Source organism: Tyto alba, unplaced genomic scaffold (genome assembly GCF_018691265.1).
Source record: "Tyto alba isolate M040663 unplaced genomic scaffold, T.alba_DEE_v4.0 Super-Scaffold_2, whole genome shotgun sequence".
Taxonomy (NCBI): domain Eukaryota; kingdom Metazoa; phylum Chordata; class Aves; order Strigiformes; family Tytonidae; genus Tyto; species Tyto alba.
In genome coordinates, this window is record NW_024881282.1 from 3,453,818 (window position 1) to 3,471,021 (window position 17,204).

At 46.0% G+C, this 17,204-nt stretch overlaps 1 protein-coding gene across 3 annotated transcripts in view; it reads right to left on the reverse strand.

The window, feature by feature from the left end:
• Window positions 1-17,204, reverse strand: part of WNT11 (Wnt family member 11) — a 31,331-nt gene that overhangs the window by 6,617 nt on the left and 7,510 nt on the right. For 2 of the 3 annotated variants that reach the window (XM_032991150.2, XM_042793365.1), the window contains exons 3-5: window positions 11,833-12,068; window positions 10,803-11,080; window positions 9,044-9,336 (exon numbers count right to left, since the gene is read on the reverse strand). In XM_032991150.2, the coding sequence (XP_032847041.2) occupies window positions 9,044-9,336; window positions 10,803-11,080; window positions 11,833-12,068 (807 nt within the window). The remainder of the gene's footprint in view (window positions 1-9,043; window positions 9,337-10,802; window positions 11,081-11,832; window positions 12,069-17,204) is intronic. The other variant, XM_042793366.1, reaches the window with a different exon arrangement.

The window sequence follows — 17,204 nt, forward strand, 5'->3', positions numbered from 1 at the left end:
GCCCCCCGCTCCCCCTCATTCGGGAGTGTGTGTAAATATTTACAAACCTTTGAAAGCCTCTACCGAAGCTGAAGTCTGCAACCACACTGAGCATGTTTGCCTAATGCTGAACCAAAGGCGTTGTTACTGCCCTTGAGAGCCGGGGCCCCTCCACCAGGAAACCTCCGAATGTCTCCTCATAAATGTATTAGTAAATGCATTAAATATTCGGAGCAAAGGTTCAAATATAGACGTGTTGACATTAGAAGAGGGGAGGGTATTTGACAACCTTACTCAGCTTCACTGGTGGATGGAAAGGTTGTTGCCCGGAGGTTCACCTAAGGAGGAAGGGGCATCTGCAGAAGCATGGTGATGGATGTGCAGTGCAGCCGTGCCACCTCATGCTGAGAGGCTCATTAAAGTGGCCAATAAAAGAAATATAGGCCCAGTCTGACTCCAATCTACCGCTGAGGACATTCACTCCCCAGATACTCAAAGCACCCGACAATCAAATTTACACCATTCAGACAGAGAGCAAAATTCTTCTACCTGTTGTACTGGGACCCGGGAATCTCCCTTTGCTTGTATCCCCTCCTGCAGTTTGCGAAACAAAAGTGGATCTACTAGGAGCTACACCTTTCCATAGCTGTCCCCATTCCACCCAGCATGAAATAAAGAAAGGAAAAAAATAAAATCTTATCAAAAAATCCCCAAGCTTCCCTCAGCTTTGGATCAAGGAACAGGGACATTCTGGATGGGTTGAATAGTCAACATAAAGCTCTTGACCCCATCCTGAACCTAAATAGGCTTCTAGGAAACTTTCCTGACAATGCCACTAACCAGAGATTGTGTTTTCTGCTTTAAATCCTAGCCCTGGATGAATTATTTTCATTTTTATTTAAGCAAGCTGAAACAGAGTTGGTTTCTCAGCTTTATCTATACATACAAAAAGCAAGTGGGGGAAGACAAAGGAGCCCAAAGACCAGAGTTTACCCACAGAAGCTGCCCCCGAGCATCTGCTTTCAGAGCCCACAGCTACAATCTCACCAGGCTTCCCGCTGATGGGTTAAGTAAAATCTCATTTGTTTTGGGCCTGGTCCAGCACAATTCCAGCAACTCAGAGAATTGCCCTCCTCCTGAGCCTCAGAGAGAAAATACAAAGGCAGGCGATTGCATCTTAACACAACACCGTAACCTCTAGAAGCACTTGGAAGACCGGTGAAAAATGATGCTTCAGCCGTAATCCCAGCCAAGGTCCTGGCTCAGGAACAGGCTTTCACATTGTCACAGTGCTTTTTGCTTCTTCATGCAAGAAGGGAGGAGGTCTGCCCTGCTGACTGGACAAATCCCACTCATATGCCTGTCCAAAATCTCCCCTTCCCAGTCCTCCTTTGCAGAAACACTGTGGTACATCATACAGCCTCATCGTGGGGGTGGCTCCTCAGCAGAGACTGTGAAGGACATCCCAGCACTCCTAAGAGTCTTCCCCCAGGTAGAGAGGGTAAGCCATCTCACAGCTACCTCCTGGGGGATTTTCATTTTAAAAGCTATGGGTAGACGTCACACTCCATTTCATTGTGGATCCCAGTTCACTCCTGTCCCATCAGCAGCTATAAGAAGAGATTTTTTGGTTGCCCAGCTGGCATCTGAGAGCCAAACTGAGGCCAGCTCTGTACTTTGTCACCCACAATAATGACATATGATGACAGGGATGGGCCCTATGTCCACTGGGGCCTCACTCCATCAGTGCTGTTGTTAAGTGGAAGAGACTTATGAGCACATAAGAAAAGTCATTCTGGGTCACAGCAATTGCCTGCCTGGCCCATTACTCTGCAATGGCTGTGGGACATGTTCTTCAGGGAGGAAAACACAAATCTGATCACTTTCTGTAGTCTGTCCCCTCATACCCCACTAGCACTTGGGCTGGTGTATTGGGCATGATGGAAGGTATGTTCCCTTGTGGGCATCCTGACCGTGGGTTTGTCTAATCTCTTTCTGATCTCAGGGAAACCATCTGCCTCCATAAACTCCAGTAGACACAAGTCCTAGCAGACAGTACTGCTGTGTAAAGAAGTAATTTATTTTTTCTCTTTTAATTCAAATTTCTATTCATTTCTTTAGTGCCCCTTGCTCTGGTAATGTCAAGTCATATAACAGTATATAAAAGAAAAAAAGAGAAAAATAATACAAATCGCCCAGAAGGTATGTAACACAACGGACATTGCTAAAAATATATCAAAGTGCACAGCTTCATCTAAGATTTTGAGGGCAGAATCTTAACTATTTTTAAATTGCTTTCTCATCCACAAAGAACAACTAGAGACTGACGCTGAACAACAGTATGAAAGAGAGTTATCAATAGTATATGTCAGTGAGGAGATGTCAAGGGAGATCCTGGAACAAGCCTGTATTTTCATTAATGAGGAGAAGAGAATGAGCTTAAAAATTGGTAGATAATTCTGGGGCAAAAGGAGCTGAGAGCATTTTGCAAGAGTGGATTAAAATGCAAAGTATGGAACACATTTTGAGAAAGATCCAGATAAATGTGGGAATGTTCCCAGGAGAGCCAGAGGAGCAGTTGAGAAAGTAGAAAAGGTTGAAGGAATTGGTTTAGAGAAGTTTGTAAGAAAAGGTGTCTTCCCATATATAAAAGATTATTGCAAACAGGAGAGAGAATATATGTTCTTTATATGCTGAGGAATGAGGACAAGAAATTATTAGTTTGGTTTCAGATCATCATTACTTTGAATTCAGGTTAAGAAATCATAACACCTGTGCTGGCAACATGGACAGTGGATTCAAGCACATCCTCAGCAAGTTCCCCAGTGACACGGAGCTGTGTGGTAGGGGGACACGCTGAGGGCAGGGGTGGCATCCCGAGGGACCCGGGCAGGCTGGAGAGGTGGGACCAGGTCAACCTCATGGAGTTCAACAAGGCCAAGGGCAAGGTCCTGCCCATGGGTCGGGGCAATCCCCAGCACAAATCCAGGCTGGGCGAGGAGGGGATGCAGAGCAGCCCCGAGGAGAGGGACTTGGGGGGGTTGGTGGGGGGAAAACTGCCCGTGAGCCAGCACCGTGCGCTCACAGCCCAGAACCCACCCGTGCCCTGGGCTGCAGCCAGAGCAGGGGGGGCAGCAGGGCCAGGGAGGGGATTCTCCCCCTCTGCTCCGCTCTGGGGAGACCCCCCTGCAGTGCTGGGGCCAGCTCGGGGGCCCCCAACAGCAGAAGGACACGGAGCTGCTCGAGCGGGGCCAGAGGAGGCCACGAAGATGCTGGGGGGGCTGGAGCAGCTCCCCTGGGAGGCCGGGCTGAGAGAGTTGGGGGGGTTCAGCCTGGAGAAGAGAAGGCTCCGGGGAGACCTTCGAGCAGCCTCCCAGGGCTTAAAGGGGGGACAGGAAAGGTGGGGAGGGGCTCTGGGTCAGGGGGTGGGGATAGGACGAGGGGTGACGGTTTTAAACTGAGAGACGGCAGGTTTAGGTGAGATCTAAGGCAGAAATTGTTCCCTGTGCGGGGGGTGAGGCGCTGGCCCAGGGTGCCCAGAGCAGCTGTGGCTTCCCCCTCCCTGGAAGGGTTCAAGGGCAGGTTGGACGGGGCTGGGAGCCCCCTGGGCTGGGGGAAGGGGGCCCTGCCCGGGGCAGGGGGTGGGGCTGGATGGGCTTTAAGGTCCCTTCCAACCCAAACCATTCAATTTTTCTATGACAACTCTGAGGATAGTAAAACCCTAGAACAGGTTGTTTAGGTAATCTGTTTCTAAGACCGGAGTAGGCAAACATCTTCAGTAACAGCCTAGGTAGTCTCAGTTCCATCTTGCTCCTAAAAAGGTCAAACTCTGTAGAAAGTCATTCCCAACCCTGATATTCCCTAACTCCAATGCTGTTTTGATGCAAAGGGACTAAATATGTTTAGGAGAGCTGGATGCAATTTTTATCCCCTGAATTCACTATCCACTGCAATTTTACTCTGTGAAATTACTCTTTCCACCACTAAATTTATTATTCATAAATCTGTTCAGTAACCTTTATAGTCAAATCCAGGTCTCTCAAAATTGGAAGGATTCAAACTCCCCCAGGGATTAACTGAGAAAAAGACCAAAAAAGCATAGCTGGCCCAACTACCAAAATGGGTACCGACTACAAGCACATTGTCCTGGGAAAGTAGAAATAGGTGCGAGGAACAGAAAGGTACAGTTTTTATGACTTTCCTCCAGTTTAAACCTCTGTGACACTAACAGAAGAATAGTTTGCTATTTGTTATTCATCCTTTGTTGGATCCCATGAAAAAAGCGTGGCACACCTGATGACAGCTCCAAAAATTACTAAATCATGATAAATACTATAACCTACTCAAAGCCAAAGTTCAGCATACTGCTTCTTGTGCGCTCACTGAGTGACAGAAACTAAGAGAGGCTGTAACAAAAAGCAAACACCAAATGCTGTTGTCTACCCTGAACTACCACTCTTCCCTACCTAAATGTGAGTGCTTCTGCTAAGAAATTTCATTGCCCACATTATCATGCAATGTAAAGCATATTTTTGGGGTGGCAGGAAATGAGTGGTACCAAGGGTTGCCACTGAACACTGAACACCACTGCATCCTTTCTTTGCAACTTTTGTCCAGCCCTGCTCTTGGGACCACCAAGATGCCAGAGACGTAACCACCAGCCTCTAAGTCTTTGCAGCCACCACTGAGCAGCAGATGCATGCTCAGCTAATGTCATGGAAGTTCCTATCCAAGAAAAGACACCAGCCTAAGACACCTTGGGAGACACTTAAGATTAGTATTTTATATTGCAGAAAAGGATGAATACGTGAGCAAGGAGAAGCCACCAAAGAATGGCCACGTTCCTTGCCAACGTGAGTCAGCTAAGGAGTGGTGGCTGATGAACCCATCTTCGCTGCCGTGCGACATTGCAACCTGATTTCTGCATCATAAGAGAGCTCCTTCCCACCTTCCGCAGGGAGCCGCGTTCGCTTGGCTCCCAGGCTGCTCTGGGAAAGATCACTAATAAACAGCTCAGTTATCTCCTCAAGGCTTCAGGGGCTGGAGGCTTTTGCATGCATGGCAGAATTTCCCTTTCCTTGGATTCCTTAAGGGACCTTAAACAGCCTTTGAAATATGATACATTGCACCCAGCTGATAAAGAAGGGTAATACTTTTGCTTCTTTTCTCACAACAGAGATCTCACTTTTATAATCTGCTAGTATTTATCATTTACTCAAAGCTGATAATGAATTTTTCAGGCAACTGAATTACCATGTTGAAAGATGAGCTATAGTGTGCTTTTGTCCAAGAAATCTCTGAAACAATAACACATACATTTTTTACCAGTGTTTAATTTCTTGTATTGAAAGTGGTACTTGCTGCTCCACAGATCACCTCCTTTAGATTTTTCTCCAAACCGTTTTTTACTGGCTATAAAAGTGTGATGGTGGCATATAAGCACATGGAGGTTGGCTGGAGTCGCTGAGGGCTGCAGTTGCAGCAAGCCTGTTCACAGGAGCCTTGGACACTGGTTGAAAAACTCAGCTCCTTAATCAGATTTTGAGCACTTCAAAGAGGCTTCAAATCCCAGGTTCGGGTTCAGCTCCCTGAGTCTGAAATCTGGATACACCCCAAGCACTTGGAGGCATGCAGATTTCCAAACCGTTTCTAAACCATTTCTAATTTCAACAAACTAGGAAAGACCGAGGTGCCTTAGAAAACGTTTGAGGCTTGTCCCAAAGAAGGCTTTGAAATCCTTTCAGCAAAGAGCTCTGAAAGGTTTTTGAGTAACTTGGTGCACATTTTCTGAGTGGATTTTCATGTGGTTCCACTACAAGGTAATTCAATTCCCTTTCCTGCCTGAAAAGCACACAATAAGTCCGCATAATGTGAGGGATAATTAGAGAGATGGAAGCCACTGATTAGATTATCCCTTCCACCCACCTGCCAGTGCAGGATTGTTCCCTACAGCATACACTGAAACCCAATATGTCCAAGGTGTTGCAACTTAGCCATCAACCTCTGTCCTGTTTCCAGCGTGCTCTGAGCAAGCACCAGACCTGGGGGAGAGGGAGGGGAGAAAGGACTTTTTCTCCATATGATGCAAAACCACTCATGTTTTGTAATGAAAATGCAGCAATCTGAATTTTTTAATTCAGTAACAGGAAAAGGGGTTGTTAATGGGATCCCCTCCCTTCTGCAGCCCTTTGGAAGCAGAAAGTGGGGGTGGAAAGCTGCTGTTGCTGCCCAGATCAAGGTCTTCTGGTGTGTGGTGAAAGGGGTCTGCACTGTGGCATCCCACAGGCTGATCCCTGCACCCATGTTCATGACCAGAAAAAGGCCACAGAGGGAATAGGCGGGTGGTGGAAGAAGAGAAGAGAGAAAATGAACTGAGGGACCACTACTAAAAATCCCTTTTTGATTGCATTTGCCATAACAGAACTTGAAAATTAGCCTAATAGGAAACAGCGGAATCTCCTCCAGAAAATTGTGACCTGCACAAGGATGAAATGTTAGGATGCCTCCAGGACTTCACTTATAAAATAAAAACCTGTCTGAGCTATTTCCACACAAGCATTTTTACATCTCTGCAGAATAAGCGTGAACCGTATTTTTCGCTGCCCTTTTTCCCAGCATCCTTTTTGTGTTCCTTCTCCCTCATCTTTCTCATTAGGCACTATCTCTGCAGTCCCGTGGCCAGCTGGAACAGAGCCATTGTCTTTAAAATACATTTAGATGTCTTGTACACGAGAGGAAAATTAAGGAAAAAAGGCATCCATGGGAGGAGGAGGTTAGGGAAGCTCCCTTGCTTTTCCCTGCTCCCCCCAAGAAGAAAGGACTCATCCACAAACATATTGTGTACCTTTTACACTTATTTCCTCTGCTAGTTAAATGCAGAAAATGGGCTGATGTGGCTTGTGTTACATATGCCAATTTTGAGACACTAGGAATCTTCTCAAGAGCTGGCAGATGGTTTGCGTTGAAAATGAGTGTAACTACTCATGAACTTAAAACTTGGCCTGAGAGGTGCCTGCAGCTCAGCACAGGCCTATCTCACCCTCTTCCCCTCCCACAGCCATCACCATCCTGCACATCCAAGAATAAGGAGTATTTCTTGACAGGTTCCTTTTGAAAGTCATCCCCTCCTGCCTTAATATCTCGGTCCTCTAAATCCTCACTCAATCTCACTTCCCCTGGACCCTTGCCTGGCAGGCTCACAATCACTGCTGTCGCCCAGCTCGGGATAAACGGACGCCTGCATTACACATTTTCCTATCCTTGAAAGAAAAAAATAAAAGAAATCATTCAAGACCTTGACATATTTTTCATCCTTAGCTGGGATAAAAAGGCAGAATCTGCTGTAAAATGAAATTAGATGAAGAAGAAGTCATGCCTCTCTCCCCCTTGAAAGGTTTTCAGCTCATGGAAAATGTTTTACTTGGCAAATCTGTAATGGATTGAGTTTGTTTTTGACATAACCTGTTGATTTCATGAAATTCCTATAAAACTAATTTCCAAATAACCTCCACGATTTTTTTTCAGTGCAAACCAGAGTGGCACAACAAAGAGGTCTTTTTCAAGACACACATTTGTCAAAATCCATACAAATCCACAAAAATATCTCTTCCACTTAAATGATATTTTCCCTCAGAAACTAGTTTCAATACATGATTTTTCCCTACAGTCCTCAGTGACTCATAAACATCTTCACTTGCTAATTACTGCTCCACATCTGGGCTAGTGATGAATGTCATCCTGGTGTTCCCACCACAAAGCTGCCAGATAAGTGTTGGTGTAGAACAGCCCAGCTATTGGTTTTGGAGGATACAAAACTGTAGCTGCCACAAAACATCAGAAGACAAAAAGGACACACTTGTCTCACTCAACTTTCGTCATCTCCTGATCAGCTCCATCACTTAAATATGTTTTTATATATTGTCTACAGAGTTGCAGTTCCAGGTTAAATGTCCATTGCTAAAGGATAGCTTCTAAAGTCCTCTCACCAAATATTTCATATGAATTAAAGGTACCCAAAGAGTATCTTTTCTGGTTTTGGGTCATTTCCATTACTTCATTTCCATTACAGCAAAACCTCTCCATTGAACCAAAGTGGTCCAAGTACCACTATGGGTAACAAGAGTTAAAATGAAGACACCCCACAAAAGGGCAGGCGCATGTTCCTTGCAACTTGACTGTCTGAGTCTCCACCACAAAGTAAAAAAAGAGTAAAGAAGAATTATGAGAACTATCTAAAGGAAGCCAAGTCAGCAGACAACAACTAATGAGACAGCTTGAAATCCAGCCATTGCAGCCACCTAACAAAAAAAAAAATCTTGAAATTCTGCACAATTCTGGAAATACAGTTATTTGGCTGCCGAAGGGTCTTCTTCCCCCCTAGAGATGCTCAGGCTGCTGAAACATGGCTTGTCTTGGAGGGAATTAAACAATTGATGGGAAGAGACAGGCATGTCTGCTGCCTGTGAAAGGGGACAGCGCTGTGCCCAGTGGAGGTTGGGTACGATGACCTTAAATCACTAATAACAATGAGATTAAGAATTTCCTCTGTAGAGGATGAGCAATACAAACACACCTAGATTTTTAAAATTCAGTGGAAGAAAAATCATACAAATTCATCTTTGGAGTACTCATGGCTGTTTTAAGACTGCCTAGGAGCACTGGTCCTAATTGAGTTAACACTTGCCTGTTCAGAGGAGCCTTACAGTAGAGTAACAACCCATCACATCAGCAGTGACTGCAAGAAATGACTTAGGGAGACTCAACACAGTAAAAACCAGCTGCTTGATCATTACAAGTCCCCTTGGAGGTGAGCTGCCTGGTGGATTTCAAGAGGTATCTGGTGCCTGCCTTCATAATGCAAAAGGTGTCTGCAGCCCTGTCTTGGCCACAGCCACCACTAATTGTCTCAGGCATCTGTAGAATGTGCCACATGTTAGAGATGTCCTTTACCTGCACGTATGTGCTACCTCCCCAGTTATTTGCTTCTCATTCATACATGTTCCCCTCTTCCCATTCCCTCTTTGGGTCTCAGAGTGCAGTCAGCACCCGCTGCAGAAACCCTCACCTGTCCTGGGTCCCATGCGACCCCACTTTTTCATTCTTCATGCAGAAATCAGGCGAGCTCTGCAGGTAAATCAGCTCTGTCTCTTTAACCGGCCTGATATCAATATCCTTTGGCACGAGGTATTTGCGTGTGCCCATGGGCCGGTGAACGACCTTGGTGGCTGATAAATACTTGTTTTTGAGGTCCAGTGCAATGTCTCGCAGCTCTTGAAGGCCTTTCCAACAGGTCTTGATAGAGCATGACCCAGAAACTCCATGGCACTTACATTTCATTTCAAGAGAGGCTTTCAAGACCTGCAAAAAGGAATGCAGGAGTTAGGAAATGCCCTTCTCTTACCTCCAATCATCCCACAAGCTTGCTAAAGAAGGCACTTTAGCAGGGACTGCTATAGAAAAGGGCTGCTGCTCTGATTTCTGCACAGTCACGCTAGAGTAGCTACTGTGCAAAGGGAATGAGATCCCACAGCTCCTCAGTGATCACTATCAGGCCAGGACTATTTTCACCAAGGCACTATTGCAGCCAGCAGAGAATTTTGAATTTTGATCAGATATCTACATAGGGCTGTATTTCCACCCTCTAAATTCCCGAGGAGCTGAAAATCAAAGCAATACATAAATAGATAATTAACATCCATTTCTGCCTCCTGCAGCTTTGGGTTACAGAGATGTCAAGGCTCTGATGAATTCAGGGCACCCTCACCCTGCTTTTCTGCTGGCCATGTGCCCAAAACAGCCTTTTACTTTGGATCTGCACTAGTCTCATTTCTGTGGGACATGTCAGGATGCTGCCAGGAATGGGTGAATGCACCAGCCATGGCAACACTATGTCCCAAAACAAAAATTTTCCCATTGCAATTAAAACAGAACCTTGAGACATTACAAAAATAAATTAAAAATTAAAAAACCAAACCAAAACAATACAAAGCAAATAGGAGATAGAGTGGTAACAGTAGAGAAAAGCATCCAGGGGAGGCAAGTTCAGCATGGTTGTGCTCTGCAAAGGTGAATTCAACCTGTAGCTATGCAGTAAGGTGCCAATGAGCTCAACATGCTCCAAGTTTTATCTGCTCCAGTGCCTGAGCACGGGCAGCCCTGGAAGGACCAAGCTGAGTGGTAGGACCAGCCTAGGGAACTGCTGCAGCCCCAGAGATGGGTTCAGGGCTCAGCTTTACAGCCCTCCACCCATTCCTCCAGCTGCATGGAGGGCTGCGATAGGGATTTGCACCTCGGTGCACACCAAGCACTGCACATGGTAAACATTATCCTTCCACTGGATGCAAGCTGTTAAAAGCGCCTTCTGCCAGATATGGGAATAATCACTAGCAAAGCAGTTTGAAAAGCAAAAATCAGCCCTCCTGGCTGCAGGGATGGCTGGGAGGCAGCTGCTGCTGGATGTGTCTGGCAGACGATAATCCTCCACGCTTGCACAACACTTCTCCTGTGCAACGCCCTTGGCAGAGCACGACAGGACCCATCCCCACCACACCTCTGGGGGTAAGCAAGCCAGAGCCATCCTTGGCTGTGAAGAGGGTGGAAATGAGACATCCCACCCACAGTTATATAGGGCTGATAATAGCATTCAGGACCTCCTGAGTCCCAGCGTGAGTTACATAGCCACAGTCTTCAGCAGGCCAAAGGAGTTCAGAGCAATCTGGGAGAAACCTGCTCCTTTCGCTAGCTGACAGAGACACTGAACCTCACAGAGCGACCGACCACTACGGATGATTGTACAATTACAATAACTCTCGTGGATTTGTTACCTGTCTCCCTACTTCACTGTTGTGCAGATGCATCAGTTTATTGGCTTGTGATCCTGATTTTTTCATCTTCATGGGAGCATCTGAAAATTTGGACCCCATGATAAGACCATAGTTGAGGTTGTCTGCACATCCTCCCCATCGATACCCAGGTCCAGGTGTCTCACCTGGGATGGGACCACAGGAACAGCCAGGGAGGTCCCCGGTGGTGCAGGCTCTGGCAATGGTGTGGCTGATGGCAGCGGCAGAAAGGGCATACACAAATGCTGACTCCCTTGTGCCTGGAAGAGACAAGAACTCCAGCTCAGCCTCCTGGGACAGCTAAATGTTCCCTAAAAAGAGACTCACACAATCTGTGCCCCACAGAGCAGAAAACATCCCAACTGACTGCAGCTGAGACCTCCTATGGAATCACCCACTTGGATCATATCTCCTAAGTGAGCTCTTCAACATGAAACAACATCTCAGCAGGACAAAGAAGCACATGGACTTATGCAACTTGTCCATTGTGGTGTGATCTGCTCTTGGAGCACATGAAGAAACCCCTCCATGGATTTTGTCTCTGTGCTGGATACTGCTTGCCAGCAGGTCATAGAGCTGGCATGTACAGAGCTGAGGGAGGTGGTGGGAGGCCCTAGAGCTGCAACACGAGCATGCAAGGGTGCTCTGACCCATGAAAACTGACTGTGCAGCCTCACGCATAGCATGTGCTGCTTGACATGTCTGCATGCCCTGACCAGCAAGCAGCTCCATGGCTGGGAGCAAGTGCACCATGACTCCTAATGAGATGAGCAGACCAGATGGGTGGCATGCTTTGTAGGAGCTGTGGGAGACTAGGTCTTGGACTCAAGAGCTCCTAGGCATGACCAGCACAATAACGACGAGCATGGTCTCAGAGAATAGGACAACTAGGCTGTGCAGTCCCTCCACATCCCCCTTGGCTGCAAGATCCTTCCCAACCCCAGCACGCATACACACACACTGGCTGACTCTACTCACTCATGTCCCCGGCTGAGCCAGCAGTGCTGTTTACCTCTCTCTAAGTCCAGCAGGTAGTTAGGAGCCAGCTCAATGGAAGAGCAGTTCCATCGCATGTCTGAGAAAGTTTTACGGCAGGTCTTTATCACTTCCCGTGCTGCCTGGATGATGGTCTGCATTAGCTCCAGGTTGCTGCGGCACAGCTGTACCTGGGAAACCACCAAGCCTTCGAGCTGCTTGCAATGCTGGGTTTGGTTCAGGGCCAAAGCCGAAGGAGTCTTAGATAGAGCTCTGAGGAGACAAGTACATGCAAAAAGGCATTAAAACCCACAAAAAAAAAAAAAAAAAAAAAAAAAAAGTTAATTAATTAATTAATCTTCAGGTCAGTGTTCATTTCTCCACTACTTCCAGTCCAGTGAATGCTTTGACCTGTGTTCATCTGACTTAATTTTGTCTACCTGTAAATAGGTGCTTAATTTAAGCTGATGAGAAAGATGAGCAACTACGAATAGTGATTTATCGCATCTAAAGTAGGCGTTTAAGTCAGGTGGGAAGAAACCCCCTCTATGAGTATGCTTTTCTCTCCATCATATTGAGGAGCCTGGACAAAGCTCCTGGGACATATGCCAAGTTGACTGAATGTATAAATCCTTATGGGAAGGTTTTTTGCTGAAGAATGAAGGGGGTGGACCTTCCAATAGAGTGAAAAATGACCCATCAGTTCCATGATAACAGAAAGCTGGATCTTCCAAGACTGAGGTATTCAGAAAAAAAAAAAAAAAAAAAAAAAAAGTGAAGTTGGTGTTATCAGTGTTTTGCATTCAGCATCTGTCTCACACACTCTCTAAGGATTATGCTAAATGTCATGTAATTATGGAGAAAATCCCCTGCAAGGCCTAGGGAAATGCCACCAAGTTTGCAAAACAGATGCTTTCCCTTAGAGTTAACACCAAGGGCCTCCACCAATTCCATCACTGTTGCAGGTAGACAAGTCTGTTTCTCTAGTCTCTAAAAATGTAGTACAGAAGCACAATGAGAATATGTGCAGAGAGTACCATGGTCAAAACTGAGAAGGGATCCCCTAGCACCAGCACATACATTACTGTGGAAGAAACCAACAACATCCCAAAGATCCCATTGGTTCTTCTAGTGTGCAATTACCAACGTTTCCAGGTAAAAAAAGCAAATGCTGCCATGCACCGTAAGGGCTGTGCTCTTCTTCCCCAAGCACCCACAGCAATCAGCAGACACCTGGTGTGTAACTCTCTTTGTATCTTTATGACCTGCTTAGGGTAGTCATAAATGTTATTCATTCCCATAAAACAACTTTCTAGCTGGCTGCATCAGTAACTGGCATCTGATCCTGGCAACACAACTGCCTTAACACATATTTCCTTCTCTCCTTGTTAAATGTGTTGCCTTTCAGTTTCATCCTAAGCCATCTTGGTTAGTTTGGCTTATTAGCAGACACATTTCTGGGTGCATTTCACTTTATTACTGTAACATCCACGTCCTTCAGAAGTTAAATGAGATGGAAACGGAGCTAAAATTGAGCCCTAACCAAGATTGAGGGTATTAACTCTGATCTCCGGTTTTCAGGAAAACACATCTATGTTCCACCAGCTTCCTCAGGGTTGGCTTGAACCAGCTGCTGTGTATGTTGGAGCTCTCTCTGGGCTGTGCTTAACTGCTAACCCCAACCGCTTTTCCAGCAGTGGAGAGCTACGAATCTTGCTAGGGCTGAGTATGTCTGCACTGAAAAGTTCCCAGGCGGCTGGAGTTTGGCATTTCTGGCACTAGATAATCAGTGGCAAACTTGGAAGGGAAACCACCACTCTGCTAGCTATGTAAATATATACATCATACATATATTTAAAGAGGTCCATTAAATATACAGTGAACAGAAGTTTTGGCCAGCGAATTTCAAGGGAAAGGGAAAAGTGGAGTATTTAATTGTCAGAAATTATGCCCTGTAGTTCATCTCGGTCCCTTGCACACTGTTGCTCATCCAACATTCCCTGTCTGGAGAGGGGCACCTCCAGAAGGCAACTCATCCTGCCTTAGACATGAATCAGTGCTGGACCCGAGTTGGTGAAGACAAAATCTGTTGGTGATATTCTGGGTGCTCAGATATCTCAGATATATCACGTCCCTGAAGGTAGAGGCATGAGTCTTTGGGCGGTATGAATGCCACCTGACTGCAAACCTCTACAGTGTGGACCTCATTGTAGTCCTTCAGGGTCCTTCCTCATCCCACAGAAAGAAAAAGCCACATCTAGGGAGTAGTTAGCCCAATGTGATTTTGAGATCTACAGTAGAATAACATCATGCCTTAGAAGCGCTCATTTTCTGCACTGCCTATAGGGGGGAACCCAGGCCCCAAGCTCGGATGCAGACATCAGGACTGTATAAGCACAGAGCTGGGTGAGATGTGTCCAACACCTAGCACTTGACACTAGAACCCTGTGAAAACTTATCCCAAAAAGCCTATCAGCAACTCTCAGGAATGGGCTGAAATACAAATCAGGCCAGAGGCCAAAGCAGCTTATCACTGATAGAGTAAAAATGATAAATACTCCAGCACAATATGTCCCAGAAGCAAAATAAGCAGGCAGGGTGAGGCAGATGAAATGAGAGAGCTTCAAAGCCTGAGCTTCAGGCAAATGAGGAACGCCCCAAGTCTCTGATAGACTCTGTACTATGGGGCACCAGCTCAGTTTTCTAATCAGAGGTGTCAAGTGACACTTCAGAGACCTTGGGATGCTCCACCTGGCCCTCCAGAAGGATGCATGTATCTCCTAGGTCCTGCACCACAGTTTTTAATCGTGTATAGAGGTCTTCAGCATCTTTAAAGGACCTGGTAGCTTACACTGAGGCACCTGCATCTCACCATTACAGACAAGTCAGGAACAGCAGAAATAACCACCTAAAAGTTGGGATGAGAGCTGAATTTAGATTGAAACTCATCCCCATTCTGAAAAAAGGGGGATGTAATACAATGAGAACATGTTAATTACAGATGGCCTGAAATGATCACCATTACAGAAGCAGATTTAGAATACAATAAGAAAGAAACCCACTTTGTGGCAGAGGGAAAAACGTCTGCCACAGTCAAGAGAGGAAGGACCGTGGCCCCATTGGGGAGAACTCAGTAAATGGCAGCAATGGCTGTTTCTCCTCAAATGAGCTGAGCTCCAGGGAGCCCGCCAAGAATAAAAATGCAAGACTCAGGAAGGTGTTTTCTGAACATCTCCCAGGCCTGAACTTCATGCCTTTGCCTGTGAGAACCTATAATTGGAAACATCTCCAAGCGTCGGGAGGAAAAAGTAAAGGGTAATGGAGATGGAAAAGAAAACTCACAGTTACTGGAGTCGCTTGCTGAGACCAAAAAGTGCATTTATAAATCACAGATCAGGAATGTGAGAGGCCTATTAGGTCATCTAGTCCGTGCCCTGACAGCTCAGGTTTGCTCTGTCTCTGTCCTATATTCAGAAATATCTTCTCCACCCCTTGTCACTTTAAATCCTCCCTGTGGAAAGGCACCAACCCTCCCTTCTCCCCAAATTCTGGCAGTGTCAGGGAGGGATGCCCACCACCTGCAAAGGATGTAGGGGAGCAAAATCCATTCATGGGGCAGTGGAAAGGAAATCACCTTCCCCCAGAATAATCTTGTCCATGGTGGGATTTGGTGGTGGGTCTTTATCCCATCTCCACCCAGTCTCTCCTGACCACCATCACTGGGAAGGAAACTGGAGCCCAAGGGACACAGACAGCCTGAATAAAGCAGCCCTCAAGGGCACAGTTAGCAGAACAGCCTTTAGTCCTCAATCTGGGAAAAAGTCCCTGATAAACATCTATCTTCAGACTCACATCCTTCATCTGAGAAGCAGCACCTTGGGATTTTACCTGATGCCACCCTATAAATACTGCTTTTCACTGTTTCCTCCTGCTAATGTCGAGCTCTTCTCCCTTAACTCTCCTGCCCCATTCTTCATTCTTCAGAAAGCTGAGGACAACTGAGGGGTGGTTGTTTCTTTTTTTTTTTTTTTTTTAATATACATATTTGACCCATCCCTTTAAATAAACAGGCCCCAAACCAAACACGTCCTGCTTTATATATAGCATAGCAGGGCTTTCAATTGAAGTTATGGATACTGACAGAAAACCATAAACGTAATTACAGAGGAAATATGATGCATGGATGGATCATGACTTTCGTTTACTCTTTTAATTATCTCAGGCAGTTAATAAATTCATTTGAAAACATGAATGCTCTACAGTGTTAGGTCCTTTGAGAGGTATGGGCCCACTCCTGCAGATCTGGGCTTCATGAGAAGACTATTCATAGGAGCAGGAGCTTGGGAGAAGTACCTTCAGATCTGAGCAGATATCAGTGAAAGCCATACATTATTTGGTTTACAAGGGCCACTGTGAGTAGGATACTACTCCTGATCAAGCCAAAGGGAGAAAAAACCCTTGAATTGAGCTGTGAAGCATTGATGCCCTTTAAAACACCCTTAAAAGGCGGAAGGATCCTCTGTCTTTCTGATGTGGGTTCTCTCTGGAGGGCATGTCCCCAACCTCCCTTGTGTGATGTGACCCAAGGAAGAGGAACTGTTGGATGAAACCACAGACTTCTGCTCCCAATTGTCCACCTTGCTTTCTGTGAAGGCACACTGTTTTTTATGCCTGTTCTTAAACCCCTTAATCTTGCAGGGATTTGGGTGAAACAAAAATACTTAGACAAAATTACACAGCTGTGGAGAGTGAAGTGTGCGGTAAACTTTAATAAAGAGAGACAGATTGGGAGGGGGGGGCTTGCATTCAATCTCATTGAAGGTTTTTAATCCGTAGGAGCCTCATTTTCTCAGGTTTTCAACTGGAAAAAGCTTGCAAGACTGTTACAATAACCTTGTCTAAGCTCCTGGTAGTCAGAGGAAACCCCTGCCCCTGCCACCCTTCCCTGCATCAGTCCTGGTCTGAGGACCACAAGTGCTGGGAAAGCCATCACATCCTCTGGTAAATGCTTCCACTGGTTCTGCAAAGCCATTTCAAAGAAAGAAGCAGGTTTCATATAGTAAAAAAAAAAAAAAAAAAAGAACAAACAAACAATCAAAAACTAAACCCCAAAATAAAGAGGAGGAAGAGGGAGAGGAGTGGGGGGAAAAAAAACAACCGTGAAGTAAAAGCTTAAAATAAGAGCTGCTTTCAGATACGGTGCCAAATCCAGCGCTGGCAGTAGTGGGCACGAGGCCATTGACTTCCAGCCCAAACTCGACTGAAGTCGATGCCAGCGGCGAGTTGGCTCACCAAGTGCCGAGGAAGGCCATGGAGCTTTGTCAAGTTTTCCCGAGCTGCCTACGGAGCGAAGAGCAAACTTCAAAGCCGCTGTCCCCCCCTCTTCCTCGCCCCCGACCCGCTCCCCTC